This window comes from Protobothrops mucrosquamatus, unplaced genomic scaffold (genome assembly GCF_001527695.2).
Source record: "Protobothrops mucrosquamatus isolate PMUCROS unplaced genomic scaffold, P.Mucros_1.0 scaffold2019, whole genome shotgun sequence".
In the NCBI taxonomy this organism is placed as follows: Eukaryota; Metazoa; Chordata; class Lepidosauria; order Squamata; family Viperidae; genus Protobothrops; species Protobothrops mucrosquamatus.
In genome coordinates, this window is record NW_015388130.1 from 136,404 (window position 1) to 154,794 (window position 18,391).

General features: G+C 39.1%; 1 protein-coding gene across 3 annotated transcripts; it reads right to left on the bottom strand.

The window, feature by feature from the left end:
• Positions 1-1,929: 1,929 nt before the first annotated feature.
• NFYB (nuclear transcription factor Y subunit beta) lies at positions 1,930-13,269 on the bottom strand. 3 transcript variants are annotated; one of them, XM_015823868.2, is made up of 8 exons: positions 13,176-13,256; positions 10,208-10,302; positions 9,078-9,171; positions 8,029-8,159; positions 6,492-6,689; positions 5,560-5,641; positions 2,570-2,649; positions 1,930-2,408 (listed from the first exon to the last, which is right to left on the bottom strand). In XM_015823868.2, the coding sequence occupies exons 3-8, from the start codon at positions 9,169-9,171 to the stop codon at positions 2,376-2,378; spliced, it is 618 nt and encodes a 205-aa protein (XP_015679354.1). In that variant the 5' UTR covers positions 10,208-10,302; positions 13,176-13,256; the 3' UTR covers positions 1,930-2,375. The 3 variants fall into 3 exon arrangements, with proteins under 3 accessions (XP_015679354.1, XP_015679357.1, XP_015679358.1); XM_015823871.1 differs by lacking the exon at positions 13,176-13,256 and adding an exon at positions 11,977-12,000; XM_015823872.1 differs by lacking the exon at positions 10,208-10,302 and having other exon boundaries at positions 13,176-13,269.
• Positions 13,270-18,391: the final 5,122 nt, after the last annotated feature.

An 18,391-nucleotide genomic window follows, 5' to 3' on the forward strand; every position in this document is an offset into this window, starting at 1 on the left:
CCCCCTATAGTCAGCGATGGAGTCAGCTGACTATGCCGAGGCGCCGGCAGCCACAGCCACTCGGTCTTGGAAGGGTTGAGCCTGAGTCTGTTCCTCCCCATCCAGACCCTTACGGCCTCCAGGCAGCGGGCCATCACGTCAAGGGCATCGTTGGGGTGGCCTGGGGTGGAGATGTACAGCTGAGTATCATCATGTGAACAAATCTAATTAAGCTGCCATGGATAGAGATGTAAAAATGTTTAAATACATCTCAAGTTTAACAAATTTGCTTCATTTCTTAAACAGAGATTTAAAACCACTAGTTCACTGTTTATAATAGGATTGGTATTAGTACCATAATTCTGAGTTACTTTTATCACAAAGCCCATGTTTAACTATAGAACCAATAAAATGCTAAACAGATTTCTCCCCTTCACCCAAGAATTTAAGGGAGCATATTTTTTCTCCCCTTACCACTTTGTAAAGTTGAGCTGAAAGTAACTGGCTCAAAGTAATCAAGTGATCTTCTGTGGCTACAAGAGGATTTGCATCTCCATTGTCATTTCATAAGTGCACTGCAAATTCACAAATGCAAGCTTGTTTATCAAGTTGTGTTTGGCAGTTTCATAAATGTGTCTCTTCTGGATTGCTACGCTTTTAATTTCACTTGAGGCTTGTATTGCACAATGCAATGACTTAAGCTCTAGTAAAAATTAGTCATTCAACTTTTTTCCCCCAAATCCTTTAATCAGTTTGATTTTATATGAGGTGAATCATAAGTTAATCCTGATTATTGATAACACTGACAGCCAAAGTTAAATAAAACTTTCTAGAAAATTAATTTGGTAATTTGCTTTCTAAGTTTCCAACAGCTTTTCAGATCCAATTATTTTTATTGCACCAAATCTACAGCTTTCTGAAAACAAAAATGTGTATTCATTTCCCTTAACCTTTTGCAGATAATTAGATGCTTTTTCTATTGGTGCTATGTTTTTAAGAAATTATCTTGGACTACACAGCTTCTGAGCAAAAATTATATGAGGTTTCTGTTTTTCAAATGTTAAATACTGCTGGGATGTGTTTGTTCGGTGTTTTAGATTCAGAGGATTTTTGCCATCATGCTTTAAAATAGAGACCAGTTTCCTTGGAGGGATGAGCATCAGATTATCATATTTTTCTCTTCATGATTTAGAATTTAGCAGCTCTTTTTTGTTGTCTGATTTTTATCCAGGAGTAAGCTTTGCTGATCAACAATTTTATTCTCAAGTTCTCAGTGGCATTTGTTCACTTATTATCATTTTACAAATCACAATATTTTTTTTAGGTATCTTAAAATTTATTGCAGCAACAGGAAACAGCCAAATAGATGCTCAAGCCTTCCATTTACATCCCCGAAAATACATGCCCCTCTAACTTCCACAGTAACTAAGCTCTGAGGTCCCACACATCATGATTATGAAATGTTAAAGAGGTAATCTGACAATAAAGTATCAAACGGAATCTGACTTCTTTGAAGAGAAATCATAAATTAAAAGGAATTTATTTCAAAAGTAGCAAGATGAATATCCCTAGTCCAAAGATCAACAAAAAAAACCTTTACTACATACTTCTAATTGTTGCAAAATAGGGACTGCACTACCAGATACAGTTAACACTGATATTAGGTACCAGACAATCCACAGAACTAATTCTGCATACAAGACAACAGTTCCTGACAAACCCACCTTCATTCTTTTACAGCTTGTGCAAAATAGTTCCCAGGGACCATGACCCAAGGTTATAATGCTATGATCCAAAGATTGGTTACTTCTGGATTCCCATTATTTAAATTATTATATTAAAAGTAATAAGTGGGAGCACTTATTTTGAACTGTGGGCATTTGAGGAATTTCAAGTTAAATATTAATAAATATTTAATTCAACTCATGCAAGACAGATACAAAACAAAAGGTCATCTCAATTTTTATAATAAAGGCAACTTGCATTCAAAATGAACTGTACCCTTATGTTTTATTCAAAGGGTAAACATGAATTAAACCCAGCTGTTTACTTGAATTACAAAAGTAAGATGATTCAATATGAAAATAAGAAACTGTCTACAAATCTGACAGTAGTAAATTGCAATATACAATGCATATAGGAGTTATACAGAGCAACAAACTCTTGTACAAAACAAAAAAAATATTTTAATACCTTTAAAATCCAATTTCTTTTAAAATCACTCATGAAAAAAGGTTTGAATCAGAGTTCACATCTCATTTAGTCAAGCCTCAGGAAGCTACATTACAACTATTGAATATACAAAGTGACATTTCTTTCTTCACTAGCCAATTCAAGTTCTCTTTCTTTTAGCATTCCTTGTTCATATTTCTTATGTGTCTAAAGTCTTCTTCAAGTCATGAGAACTGAATTTGCTGAACACCAGGGATCTAGGGAATAAAAAACAAATACACATTAATTTCAAAAGTCAATTCAGAAACACATTTTTGTTTGTGGAATCTATTGTAGTGATCTTAACAATCATTGTTCTGTCCAAAACTGGAAATATTTAACAAAAATTAAGATGGGGGGGAGGAAGGAAATGCTGTACCTGTTGATAGGACGTTGTATAAACCATGACATTTTGTTGTTGGCCATCTGTAGTTATCAAACCTGCTGGCAACTGGTTAGCTACATGAGAAAAATAGCATTGTTAGAAGATTTCTGCTCATGAAGAATTAAATACCAAATCCAAGTTAAATATCTACCATTGAACAGTATGAAATCTGATCTCTTTCACTAATATGTACTGGAACTGCAACCTGATAGTACAAGTTGAATATTAGACCTTCATAACAAGACATCGAGAATTCAACTGTGAACTAATTTGGAAGATAAAAATACACAGTAGTATGAATAAAAATATTAAATAGCATATTAACTGTCTCATCCTATAGCTGGAAATCAGATTGGTTCTTTACAGTGCCTATTGATATTTTCAGTTTTTTAAAGCATGACTGTTTTAAGTACATCACTGTACCTTAACAGAAATACATGCTCAAAGGTTCTCTATCCTCTGAGCAGAGATCTTGCTCTTTTATAATTGTTTGTCTATGTCTGGCAAATATTTTTAATAACACACACACACAAAACAGAACAAATATCACGATCAGTTTCATCTAATACAACAAGCCTGTCAAATTATATGCAATGTTTCTGACAAAACAGCATGGTTTCAAAGATATAGGTCTACTAACTACAGTCATCATTTGCTGCTCCATATTCTTTCCTCCACCAATCCACTCCCAAAGTTTGAGCATTTTAAAATTCAAACAAAATACAGGTAGTCCTCCACTTACAACAATTGAGCCCAAAATTTCTGTTGCTAAGTGAGACATTTGTTAAGTGAATTTTGCCCCATTGTATGACCCTTCTTGCCACATTTGTTAAATGAATCACTGCAGTTGTTAAGTTAGAAATAGTTGTAAAGTGCATCTAGCTTCCCCATTGACTTTGCTTGTTAGAAAATCGCAAAAGGTGATCACATGACCCAGGACACTACAACAGTCACAAATAGGAGTCAATTGCCAAGCATCTGAATTTTGATTACATGACCATTGGGATGCCACAACGGTCGTGTGAAAAACGGTCACATGTCACTTTTTAAGTGCCATTGTAACTTCAAATATTCACTAAATGAACTGGTATTAAGTCAAGGATTACCTCCATATGTGTTGTGTTGCAGGAGAGTGATAGAGACAGCATGAATTGTTAAAAATTAGATGCCTCTTTTGTATGGTGCTTATACAGAGGTCTCTCTGCCTTACTTTCAAATATTCTTCCTCTCATTCAGGAGGATCATCTGACCTTCAGATGAACCTTTTTGGGCAAGCTTCTATCAGCAATGCCTATACATACTTTGATCTGCATTCAAATGATTGTCTAATCAGTATAGGGATTTTTTTTATACAGTCATTCAATACTTGGAATATAATTCAGCGAAGAAAACAACTGTCCAGTTAATGCAGTTCTGTTGTGATAAAGTTTTATCAGAGAATTCCTCCTTCCCTGCCTGTTTAGACCTTCTACTTTCTAAATTCCAGAAGTATGTACAATTAATAATTATCTTCATGCACTCAAAAGCATCTGTATTCTACTCAAAAAAATGCAGAGCTCAAAACTAGTGGAAGATATCTAATTAAAAGCTCAATGAACTCTATGCAAAAGGAGACACACACCTGTTATCAAAATGCAAAGAATGCTATTTAAAAATGTTTTTACAATGGGATCATTCTTGTGAGACATGAGAACTCTGCATAATTTAAACATAACCCATGATGAAAGAAACAGTTGTTTTCTACAGAAACCTTTATTAAAAAGATTCTGTCTTAAAGAGGAATGCATGGTTAGTTTTAGGTAAATTACACCACTGTTGTACCAAGTTTCAGATAAACAATTGTGTATTTTAAACTGAGTATTTCAAATTCATTTTCAATTTAATTTTACTTAGTTGTATTGTTTTATTCTCTTTCTTTCATTATAACCAGCATGAATTTTTTTGAAGATGGACAGGATATAACTATTTTAAATAAGTAACAATGCTGGCTTGAGGTCAAAGACTTTACTATTTGCAATTCAGGGATATTAGAATAATAATAATTTTTTTTCTACATGCTTCGGTAAGTTATCCAACAGCAGCAGAATTGCTTTGTATCTGTGTTTTCATTAAGGAGTAAACCTTCATGCATCAAAATATATGTTACATTATCTCACATATAGTTTTCCATGGAAATTCTTCTCTGCGACACGTGATTTACAGTGATGGGAACAAGTGAGATAGATCCATATGAAAACTTGCTCAAAAAATTGTAAGTCACTCAGTATAACTCTTAGTTCATTTAGTTTCAATCTTGTTTTCGAGGATTCACGAACAAACTACAGATAGTACTTAGCTTGTGTCCATTTGTTCACTAACTGTTCAAAATTACAGTGGGGCTGAAAAAAAATGAACATTATGACCAATCCTCAAAGTTCTGGCCACTGAAGCATCCCTGCAGTCACTTGATCACATTTGATTGCCTGGCTCACAATTATAACATTTCAGGGAGACACGGTCACGATTGCCATTTGCAACCTTCCCTGCCAGATTCCCACAAGCAAAGTCAATGTGGAAGTTGGCAGGGGAGGTCACAGATGATTCCAGTCCCCTGGCCACCCTGGACTCATGTGCAGCCTGCACTGGATTTCCCCCTGTACCCCATGCTACCTACCTGGGACTCCTGCCACTTTCTGCTTAATGATCTGTGGAACTTAGAAATATTATGGCACCCTGAACTGTTGGGATTGCTATCACTAAGCGATGAGGACCCATGACTTTGCACTTTACGGCTGCAACAATCCCAGTCCCAACTGCCCAGTCTCTAAACTCAAGGACTACCTACGTATAGCATCAATATTTTGTGGACTGCATGTACTTTGCCATTAAACTGTCACATAAATACTGGCTATAGTTCAATACAATTAACAAGGTTATTTAATCGTTAAGTATTAGGCAACAATCACCACATCTGCACCAGTCACTATTAGTAACACAGTACTTACTAAATGCTTCCTCTGTGAGCTCCTCACTAAGGCCGTCTGCTGTGGTAACTGTTCCACCAATGCCTTTTTCTCCCTTCATTGCCTTGAAAAACAGTAATATTTTACGTATAACACATGTATTTTCTACAATTCACAATACAATTCTGTAAGTTTGAAATCTCTCTTTCTCTTTCATAAAAAAATACTTTTCCTAGTAGGAGACTGTTAATTTTGCCCATCATTTATCATATTAAATATTCATATAGTAGGTTTTCTGGGTAGACAAAATGGCAAATTAGGTAGATGTTCTGAAGAATTTTCCCAACAGTTGGCTTCCTACTGCCAGCTCATTCTGTCTTAACCAGAGGCTGATGTGTGGTTCTGCTTTCCAACTTGCTATGAATAGCTATTTACAGAAAGAAACTGCAACAAGCACCATTCCTTATTATGAGATGCATATGTTTCAGCTTTGCTCCATTCTGTTCATTCTTAGCACTATGGTAAACAAAGCAGAAGTAAAACAGATGTGAAGTAAGACCACAAAAACCCAGACCCCTATGCAACAGAACATAGTGCAAATTAAAGGGGGAAGAGAAGAAAGGTTGCTTGTGTCAAAAATTATACACTTTAGTTTGATTTTGTGGAGATTCTCATCCATTTTCTTCTTGAAACCTAACACATTAAATTATACAACACTTAACTGCAAATTGTTAAAACAACAAATTTGTAAATATGAGCTGCTTTTTTAGTCTAGTCCATGTGATACAAATACTATTTTTCTACTATAAATAATATACCTGTATAGGTAAAGGAAAATCTTTACAAAACATTGCAGAACAGGTAAAAATGGTCTTTTTTTAAAAAAAAAACACATACAATTACCCAGCGATCTTTACTTCCAATACAAATATATATAAACACACAACGAAACAATTGCAAACAGAATTACAAACCTCTCTAAACTTCTGAAGATACAACTTCAAAGGTTCAACATAGCTATCAAACCCCAGAGTAGACATAGCAAAGAGAATATCTTCTCCATTTATGGTCTTCCGTTTCTCTTGATGACACCTCTCACTTGCTTCTGATGTAATAAAACTGATGAATTCACTGACACACTCCTGCACACATTCTTTTGCATCTTTAGCAATCTAAAATATACACAATATACAATATTTTTAAACTTTTCCCAAGAGATAAAAAATAATAACCCCCCAAAACATAATAAAAAGGCATAATAATGGAGGCATAATAATAAATGCATAATAAAATATAAAAACAAGGCAGGCAGATACAGGGAGGTATGTTCTTTCAAACATTTAAGCCCAAAAATATTTTGATCTTTAAAGATCAACTCAGGCATTGACATAGATTGGCAATCAAACTAGCAACCCATTCAGCTTCCTCAGGATCAATGTAATATAATCAAGTCTACCTGAACCTGTCAGAAATTTATGCATCTTCCATAATAGCTGACATTTTCCATTATCAGAGATAACCATCCTTATGTAAGGATGGTTAAAGCTGGTAAAGATTCTTCGTGCTAATAAAAGTTGGTGATGCGGTCCCAAACAATACATCTGGATCAAGAACAACCAAATGACACATCTTCTGTTCAAGAGTATGTATAACAGATTCCTGAACACAGAAAACTTATATCACAAGGCATCCATTTTACTGGAGTTTTGCTTTGGTTTGCCGATTCTCATCCATGTTGCTACTAGATTCAAGTACGATTGACATTTCACTTGATTAATCAGTGTCCCATCTGATTCAGATGACAAGCAGATTAGAGCTGAATACTAAAATATTGATATCTTCGTGCCAAATCCCCAAATCATACTTCCTAACAGAAGTACCATGTACTCTAGCAGAAATGTTGCAGAACCATTTTTAGAAACTCACCCTGCTCCATGGACATCTATGTCTAATCAAAGAGCCAATCTAGCTAGTTATCAGGGCTAATTATATTAAAAGCCATTAATGTTTAAAATAATATAATATAATAAAGCATGTTACCCAGCTTAATCTCAATTAATTCTTAAGTATATCAAGAAAGACTGTTGATAAAAATATGCATTTTATACAGAGAATTGGAAAGTGGAAAATATTTTTAAGTTCTAAACGCTTCCAAAATAAACAAAGTAATCTGTTTGCAAAGCAGCCAGGATGATCCTTATTAAAAATGCTTTGTGTGTCACTAAATGAAAAATAAATAAATGTTCTTTCATTGAAGGAATTCTTGTACAAATTATTAATTATTGGTGTTTTCTTCCCAATATGAAAAATGACCTGGCCATCTTCTTTTAAGATAATGAAAACTGTCCCAGAATTTAAAACTTATTTTTCCTCACAAGAGGAAAATGCAAACTTCTATTCTGGACAATATGGAATTGTGATTAACTAAAAAATAGGACATTCTTGCTTGTTAACAGAAACCAATGATTTAAATTATGGAATACTATCAAAGATTTATTTTACACATATTACCTTTCCTGTCTGAGGTATAGCATTCTTCATTATCCTTGCCACATTTGCAATAGGAAGGTATATATCTTGTTCTCTAAAACTCTCTTTGGAACCATTTGTGTCTTCATGATCATTCATGCTGTCCTCAGTATCTAAGAAAACACATATAAATATTAATTACATAATCAGGAACGTTAATCAATGCACTGATACTTTAACTGAAAAATCTACACTTACTTTATATTACCCTTTTGTTATAGGTAGTCCTTGAGTTACAACAGTAGTGGACCCTGCTCATCAAAGTTGTAAGTCTTGATCATTGTAAACTGGGTCAGTCACATGACCGATTTTATGACCTTTTTAGTGATGATTGTTAAGTGAATGCTGCAGTTGTTAAGCAAACCACTGATTCGCTATCAATGTGATTTTGCTGAAAACTGGAAGTGGATGTTGATTTTCAGCAAAACTGTCATAGAACACATCATGTGACTATGGAACTCTGCAAATGGCTGTAAGGTGGCCCAATTGCTAAACACACAAAATATGGTCATATGACCACAGTGGGGAGTGGCAGCCATCAACTTCAAATCCGGATTTTAAGTACCTCCAGGAAGGTGCACTGTAACTTTGAATGGTTGCTAAGCTACTGGTCATAAGTCGAGGACTACCTGTACTCTCCTTTAAATGTATTAAAAAAAACCTACTGGTTTTTCTTTCATATTTTTACTTAACATTTCAGCATTCTAAGAATGAAAAGACCATGCTACTAGCCTAATACCACTAGCAATATTAAGCCCGAGGCATAACTAATATCAAGGTGAGCAGGCTCAGCCTATGAGCAAGATGTCATTCTTGAACTAACTTTATGCACTATTTGGCCTTCCATTAAAAAAGTTCTTTTCAACATTTTAATTCAGACACTAAAACAAATTATTTATATCTTCCCTGTCAGCCTACTGTATAGGAAGAAAGAAAAAGGTATTTCAAAAAGAAAGGGATACCAAGAAAGAAGAGAGTGGGCAATTTTACCCATTGAAGAATCAATACATTCTATTCAACATACTACTTACCATCATGAGGTTGGATCACATAGTGACTACCACCAATGTAATCTCCAGCAATTCCCAGCTGTGAAGCATCTGTTGTAGAATTATCACCATCCATCTACAATAAGATAACATTGTAAAATAAACATTGGCTCTATATACACATTATTACCATCATGATTAGAAATATATATAATAGCATATTTATCAGATATCTATATCTGAACTTTAACTTTCAGATATATTAAGAAATTCCCACTGCATATCTTATTATTTAGTTCAATCTATCTACTAAATTGTTTTAGCACACAGGGATACTATTATTCATGTGTGATGGTATGGCATTTATCATCCCCACGCAATATTCTTTTGTGGGGCACTAATACAAACTGAAGTATATCAGAAGTTATCAAATGTTAAAGGCTTACACATAAATACTTAATTATCCACTATTTCAAATAACTGAGTATTTCTTAGGGCATTAAGTTCTGTATGATAGATGCCACTGTTCATTAAGTACTGTAATGATAAATTGTTCAAAAAACAGTGTTGTTTCTCTCTGTGTAAATATTTCATGCTTTGGCTCCACTTCAAGAAGCATTGAACTGAATTTTAAAAAGAATTACTGCGACTTCTATAAGTAAGGATTGTAATATTACATAATACTTTAATAATAGGGGGGAGTTCCTTCTCTTTGAAAATATATGTATGTCCATCACTATTATCTTTGTTTTGGTCCTTTGGGGTTTTAATTAAACAGCAATAAAAAATCTCAACTCCCCCCTCCCAAGGAACCATCATCTATTGCTGTTTTACTAGGCCAATATTGGAATAAAACTACTCTAACCTGAAGCACTTGAAGTGGAATGAAGTAGTAAGAGGCTTATAGATAGCCACACTGTGACCCACAGGGTGCCCAAAGAGGAGTGTGAAAGAAGTGGGCTGAAAGGGATGGGCATTCAGTTAAAGAGCAAATTACTACAGTCTTTCCTTTGCAAACTGAAGAGCGATACAGCACCAGACCACAGAACAAACTGCTTTGGATTGCTTGACAAGAGCCAGATATTTGTACCAGAACAGTTCTCTATCATTCCAGCTTGAAGAGAATGGTTAGCTGCACTGGTATCCCTAATGTAGTCCCAAGGCACACTTGCCTGTGCTTGCTTCTCTGCTCAGAGAATGACTGCAAATGATCCGGCCTTTCCACCCCAGTGGTTACAGTCAATAGGAAGAGACTGAAGACAAGATCCTAACAGCAAGAGGAAGAAGACATGTCAACAAACCATGGCAGATTACGGTCAGAACTGGTTCTTCCCTAATGCAGACAATACTTCTGGATATGTCCATATAGACTACTTGATATCACTAGAAAAGTGTGGCATCCCTCTGGGATATTTTTCCCCAACTTCTCTAGCTTATAGTCCTGGTCCTTCCTAGTACAGTATTTCAGTCCTGTCTAGTGTAACCCTACTCAAGTTTTCAAGATGTGTTAAAATCAGCTGTCACATCTGAAAGTGCCAAAAGAGCCCTTATCATATTTTTTTTTATAAATCTTAATTTATAATAGAATTATTAAATTTCTATTATGCAATTGGGAAGGGAAACCATTTTTACATTTTGAGAAAAATGTACTTTGTAAAGTTAGATCTCAGACATTAAAGTTCTAATCCTACACATTATCTATGGATTTCACTAAAGTCAATTAGACTTAACTTCTAAGTAAATGTATCCCATTGCAAAGATAATCAATCTTTGATATTTTTCACCAAGTATATCATGAATTTATTTATAGAATTGCAATGTTAGGAAACTAACACAAGCTGTCTTTTCAATAACAGTACATTATTAACAGTATATTAATTTATTTTATATAAATTTAAGTACATATATTTTTAGTTATTTTTAAAAAGACAATGTACATTGCTTATTACTGGCTATATTGAATATTATACCTTTCAGTTTTCTATGCCCTTTTAAAATTTAACTAAACAAAGGATGCAATTATTCCAGGTTTTATTTATTTGGCATGTTCTTAATTGCAAAAGCATCTATGTGCATGCGTGTGTTGGAAGGTCAGTATTTTACAGGGCAAAAAAGGAACCACCACCAATAAGCATATACAGGTAGTCCTCAACTTATGACACAATTGAGCCCAAAATTTATGTTACTGAAACATTTGTTAAGTGAGTTTTGCCCCATTTCATGACCATTCTTGCCACAGTTGTTAAGTGAATCCCTGTAGCTGTTAAGTCAGTAACACAGTTGTTAAGTGATTCTGGCTTCCCCATTAACTTTGCTTGTCAGATGGTCACAAAAGGTGATCACACGACCCCAGGATACTGCAATCGTCATAAATATGAGTCAACTGCCAAGTGTCTGAATTTTGACCATGTGACCATGGGAATACTGCAACGGTCGTAAGTGTGAAAAATGGTCATATTACTTTTTCAGTGCCATTGTTAACTGAACTGTCACTAAATGCTATTGTAAATTAAGGACTACATTCATTAGTCTCAAGTCTAACGAAGTATAGACAATTGGACAGATTAATTTGTATATATTTTCTCATTCAGTGAATGATTTATGTTGAAACTTTTAAGAATAACCTCACTTGAGATCCATGATTTGCTTTTGAGCTGTTACAATCTTTTTTATTCATGTGTTTACCAATGAGCAAAACACAAGAGAAGATCTGTATTAGACCTATGAATTTTCTAATAAGTATCAATAAGTAATTCTGGGAATTAACAGGTCGTATACTTTCTCTGTAATGGATACATACTTTTAATAATAATAAATGTCTGTCTAAATCAATAAAACAGTCATAACCCAGGGAAAATATGCAAGGCTCCCTTAAAAAAAATAAGCCAGAGAAGTCTGATGAAATATTTGCACTCGGATAGGTTCACAAGCATTTACTCACATGGTTGCATGTGAAAATTAGGCAGGCAGGCAAGCCGGCCAAAAAAACAACAAAACCCTGATTCAACAATATCGGTCTGCTATAGTTGTGTGTGCGTTTTAGAGAAAAGGCTTGCTCAGAATTGTATATTGACCTGACGGGTTGAATCCTTTTCAGGCCCCAGCAGCGATAAGGACATTTGACAACTGGGGGGTGGAGAAGACGCACGTGGGAGACGTAACAAGCGAAACAACAGCAATGTCTGGATGCGAATAATGCGCAGAGAAAAATAAACCCAGCACCGACCCGGAGAAAACGCTTTCGGGCAATAGAGCCCCCCCCCCCCAAGGCTCCCACCCACCTTTAGGGCCGCGATGCCCGGACAGCAAGGACGAAGCATCTCCGGGCTGGGACTGACTGCGGGAAAGCTTTCTGACAGCGTCTAGTTTCCCCCCTCGGACCTATTCCTGTAACCGCGAAATGCCGAGCAGCGCGACGTTGGGTCGGGGGGCAGAGGCGAGGGGGCCAAACCCTCCGGAAGGTCTCTCCCCCCCCCGCACCCCGCGATCCCTCGTCTTTAGGCCGAGCGAAGCCAGAAGCGGACAAAGCGGGTCGACTTAAACAAACCCAACTCCACCCAAGGAGGGGAAGGGGGCCTTGGGGGGGGGTGTGAAACGGGGAGGCTGCCCCCGAGGGTACGGCAGCCCCCCCCAAATAGCAAGGGGGGCACAGAGGGGTCCCCGTCGCCGGGGGACCCCGCGGAGCTCCCTTCTCTCGCCTGCTCTGCCCCCCTCGGGAAGAGGGCGCGAAGGTGAAAAAAAAAAAGGAAGGCGAGGCCGGTTTCGCTCGCAGGCACGGGAGGCGACCCCGGGCGAGGCGCCGCGCTCTCCGCCCCCGCCGCCTTGCGTGGGCCTCGTTCTCGGCCCCCCGCGTGCCCAGGGCCCGGCCGGCCAGCGCCGCCATCTCGCCTTCCCCTCCCCTCGCGGCGGGCGCAGAAGACGCGGCACAAAGACGCGGGAGGCAGGCAGCCAGCCAGCCAGCCGGGCCCCGGCGTAGGCTCCGCTCGGCTCTCGCCGCTCGGCTTTTCCAGCTCCCCACACTTCCTGGTCCCCTCAGCGGCGGCGCGGCGGCAACGCCAGAGCCCGGGGAGGGAGACGGACATTTCATTCGAGCCTGCAGTGGAACCGGTTAGCAATCATTGGCCGGAGCCAGGCACAAACCTCCAGTGCGGCCCTGGTTGGCTCCCTCCACAAATCGGCTGTTTGGTTGGACAGAAAATGGCTGCGAAGGAACCAGTCCCAGCGCGGAGCACCGCTTCCCGAAGCCGGCCTGCCCTCCCTCCGCGCCGCCTCCTGCCCGCCCCCTCCCCGCACAAGAGGCTGTTCCCGATGGAGGGTTCCCTCCCACCGCTGCCTGAGCCCAGGCGCGAAAACACCGCCGGCGGCCTGTCCGGGAACGGCGTTGCCTGACCTCCGCTCTTTCTCCCCGGAGCGCAGCTGCGGTCTCCCCGTCTGTTGAACCGAGCTGACAAGAGCAACTTGGCAGTCCTCGTTTTCCAGCGTTTTTTTGTACTCTTTCCCTTCCTGTTTATATTTTTTTTACAGGCTAGGGAGCTTTTATCGCGGAAATTCATGAGTTATATACACATGACATGCCAAACCGTAGTTTAAGCAAGGCTTGTTGAATCAGAATTGGCTACCTTACAAATCAACCACAATAGCTGTAGTCACACTATATGTTCCGTGACAAGGAAATCAGATGTTGATTTTGTGAGTAAGATGGTGTTAGATTTACAGTGTTTCTCAACCTTGACAATTTTAAGGCATGTGGACTTCAACTCCCAGAATTCCACAGCCAGCAATGCTGGCTGTGGAATTCTGGGAGTTGAAGTCCACATGTCTTAAAATTGTCAAGGTTGAGAAACACTGTGTTAGAAGGTCCCTTCTAACCAGGTTTGAAAGAAGACAGAACCGTTGCTTGAAGCAGAGAAGTTTATTTCCAAAGATCAGCTGTTCAGAAGTACATGTCAATCCCCCCCTCCCCAGTTCCTTTTATAGGAAAGCCTTCCTTTTGTTCCTTGAAAGTGCCTGAACAGATCCCACCTTGGAAATGCAAATGGCCAAAAGGGAGCGCTCTGTGGTCCAGCACTCTGCTGGGCTTGTGGTTTTTGCCTTGTGAATCAAGGGATGGCCTTGGAAACAAAGATCCTCCTTGTTTATAAAATGGGGAAGTCTCAGAGGGGAAATCTCTGATATCCTAAAGAAGGCTGACATTCTTCCGTTATCTTGCTAATTTCAACCTTGGCGATAAATCCTTTTAAGTGTAATTTTGATGAGGAGTGGGGGAAGAGTAAAGAGTGAATGGTGTGAAAGGCAGGCTTACTTTCCTTCCTACAGTGGATGCCACCTATGTACAGTAAATAACACCTAGGCTTTGGGATCTATCCCATAAGGGAAATATAATTTGTTTCCGTTAATTTTACAGTGCAAAATAAATCCTTGGCCTTGACATGGTAACAAATGGGCGAGTGATGTAGGGTTCTTATCCAATGGGTTTGTGGGAAGGAATGAGCACAGATATCTATGACCTGGTTGCACTTCATAGATAAAACCACTCAAACTTACTATGGCCTTGATTCCTCCTCCTTCTTTGCTGTTGTCCCCAAAAGCCTTCCTGTGACCCAGCAAGATTGGATATCAACCAGATGCCAATTTTCCCTCTTTAGACAAGGTTGTTGAGCAGATGGTATCATTCCAATTATAGAATGCCTTAGAGCAGTGTTTCTCAACCTTGACAATTTTAAGGCATGTGGACTTCAACTCCCAGAATTCCACAGCCAGCATTGCTGGCTGTGGAATTCTGGGAGTTGAAGTCCACATGCCTTAAAATTGTCAAGGTTGAGAAACACTGCCTTAGAGGAAATTATCTGGATCCTTTTCCGTTAGGGTAAATTGCTGTAAATGACTGGAGTGCACTCCTCTTGGTCCCGCTTCATCTGTTGATAGCTTTCAGTACCTTCAGCCATGATATCCTTCTGGATTGCCAGCCAGCAATAGTGATTAGAGATGTGGTTTTCAGAGATTCTGCTGTTTTCTAACCAGGCAATACCAGACAGTAGTGGTAACATCAGTCCCATTGGGCATTCCATTACAGGGTTCTACAGGGCTGATTTTCTCACTTTGCTAAGTATTTAACATCTACATGAGGCTTCTGGGATAAAGTAATCATACCAGAGGGAGATATCACCAGTATATTGATGAAACCCTACTGTAGACCATCACTAGAGACTGGAGAGTCCCTGGAAGCTGTGTAGATCTGGTTAGAACAAAGTAAGCCAAAGTTGAAGCCAGACAAAGTGGAGCTGCTGCTTATCCAGACATCCTCCAGTTCTCTGCTTCAATGGTTACTCCAGACAATATATAGGACTTCTTCTAAAAGAACAGATCAGCTACTTGGGTACTTCCTGGATTCATGCTGATGATGAGCAGGTGGAGGCTGTGGCTTGGGTGAGAAGGCATATAACTCATTTTCTTATCAACATCCCTATATTGTATTTCAATATGCTGTACATGAAATTAACTTTGGAAAGTATTTGGAAGCTACAGCTGATGAAGAATGCAGCAATCTGCATGCTGACATATGAGAGCCATTATAACAATATTGTGGGTGTTGAACTGTGCCACAAGGCTTCTGGATGCAATTCACATTGTTGTTTTTGACTGTTAAACCCTTGGCTTGTATGCATTTGCAGGATTCTTTATATATTACTTGTAGGCTCATCCTATCTGAAAATGTTGCAGGCTCTCATGCTACATCTGGTGACATTTGTGAGAACCCAGAGAGACTGTGGTCTGTTTGATGGATGCCTCTGCTTTGTAGAACAGCTACGGGAGATTAAATCTGTGACAATCCTGGCTTCATTTCTGAAGGCAGCCCAGATTAGAATTATTCTCCAAGGTCTTTAAAAGTTCATGCTTCCAGTTGTAAACAGCAGGAGTCTCTGGATTCTGTAGTATATAAATGTGGAAAATAAATATTCTGCATATGTTAATATTTTAACTGAGTTCCATTTTTTGCCATTTAAACCTCATTTTACAAATAACTGCTTTTATTCTACCTGACTAAGCCTGCCAAATGAAATGTAGATAGCACCTGACACAGCAGATTACATGAATTCAATGATTTTTAATCATTAATCATAGATGGAATGGATTCTCATCTCAAATTTATGAATATGTCTATGTGTCACAAAAGGCCAGAGACCTGTATTCTAGATACAGGTAGGCCTTGACTTTTTACCACAATTAAACCCAAAATTTCCATTGCTAAGTGAGGCAGTTGTTAAGTGAGTTGTGCCCAGTGGTGGGATTCAGCCGGTTCGCACCACTTCGGCAGAACCAGTAGCTAATTTTTTGTTGCCCAGGCCCAGAATGGACTTCCAGAAGTGGCATCCATACAGAGAACCAGTTGTTCACATATTTGAATCCCACCACTGATTGTGCCTCATTTTACAAACCTTTCTTGCCACAGTTGTTAAGGGAATCACTGCAGTTGTTAAATGAATCATGCGATTGTTAAGTGAATCCGACTTACTGGATTTGGCTTTGCTTGTCCAAAGCTGCCTGTGAAGGTTACAAATGGTGATCACATGACCCCAGGCCATTTGCCAAGCACCTGGATTTTGGTCATGTGACCATGAGGATGCTGCTATGGTTGTAAGTGTGAAAACTGATTGAAGTACAACAGCATTGAAAAAAGTGACTGATAAACAATCACTAAACAAATGACTGTAAGTCGAGAATTAGTAGAGTCCGAGATCCAATTCTTCCAAAAGGAAACTATAACTGTTCCATGCTTTTGTCCTACATTAGGATTACGAGAACTTACATGACAATCCATGTGTTAAGAACTTGAGATGTTATTTTACTCTTTTGTGCACATTAACAGTACACCAAGAAATGTCTGCAATTTTAGTCTTGGGTATTCCTGCTTCCCCCCCCCTATTTTAGAAGCAGCTATTTTGTATCATTTAATTTGTTAGTAGAAAGCAAACACATACCCAATACATGCATTGTTTTAATGATCCAATTGCACCATAGAACTGAACTTTACAAAGTTATCTGGGGGGAAAATTACTGTCAAAATAAGTTATTTTTATGACTTGTAATGCCATTTTGTGTGTGCGTGCATGTGTTATCTATTGTTATTGTTTTCAATGTGAGCTTGACAACTAGCTGATAAGGCACACTCAATCTTGTACTAATTTATCTAATGAAAGCCTGAGGTTGTAGGACAGACAAGGAAAAAAATATGGAAATTATGCCATAATTTCATGGAATAATAAATATTCCATAAAATACAAATTGCCTAGCCAACTCAGATAGCTCAGGCCATGCCAGATGGAGAGAAAATACAACCCACCCTTCATTAGCCTTTCTGAGAGCAACCATCCTTCTCACCTTTTTCCATTTTATCAAGAAAAAAGGCGACAATCAACTTTATGGAGCACCTTCCTGAAGACTAGGTACATTATATTCACAGTTTTTTTTTCAGTCTATTAACCTAGTCCAGGGGTAGGCAACCTTGGCTCTTTTATGACTCGTGGACTTCAACTCCCAGAATTCCTGAGCCAGCCATGCCTACCCCTGCTCTAGCCTGTGCAAATAGTTGATGGCCCAATGGAGAGTTTTGCAAATTGGATTCAGTAAATTATAGTCATATTAATCATGGGCAGCCTACCCCTGACCTAGTCGCTTTGGTATGATTTATCTAACCCAGCGGTAGGCAACCTCGGCTCTTTTATGACTCATGGACTTCAACTCCCAGAATTCCTGAGCCAGCATGGCTCAGTTTGGAAACCTCTCCCTTTCCCCTCAGCACGGCTGGCTCAGGAATTCTGGGAGTTGAAGTCCATGAGTCATAAAAGAGCCGAGGTAGGCAACCTCGGCTCTTTTATGACTCATGGACTTCCACTCCCAGAATTCCTGAGCCAGCATGGCTCAGCTTGGAAACCTCTCCCTTTCCCCTCAGCATGGCTGGCTCAGGAATTCTGGGAATTGAAGTCCACGAGTCATAAAAGAGCCGAGGTTGCCTACCCCTGATCTAACCATTTTTAACAAGCCCAGGCTGGCTTCTACTGTGCCCATCGCCTTGCTTCCTCCCTTGCAAATTCAGTTACACGCTTTCCTCCAGCAGGGATCGCACGATCCCTTTCGGAATTCAGAACGCCGTTCTTTCGCTTTAGATTCTATTCCCTTCGCAACCGCCTGGCAACCGTCAAACCCGCTCCGGCTGCCTGCCGGGGTCCGCGGCAGGGAAAGCCGCGACTCCGCTCGGCGAGGCGGACGCCAAAAGCTGCAAGCGTGGCAGACCTCGGAGCTTCTTCCGCTTTTGACAGGACTCTTCCCAGCTCAAGATCCATTCCCGGGCGGAGAGA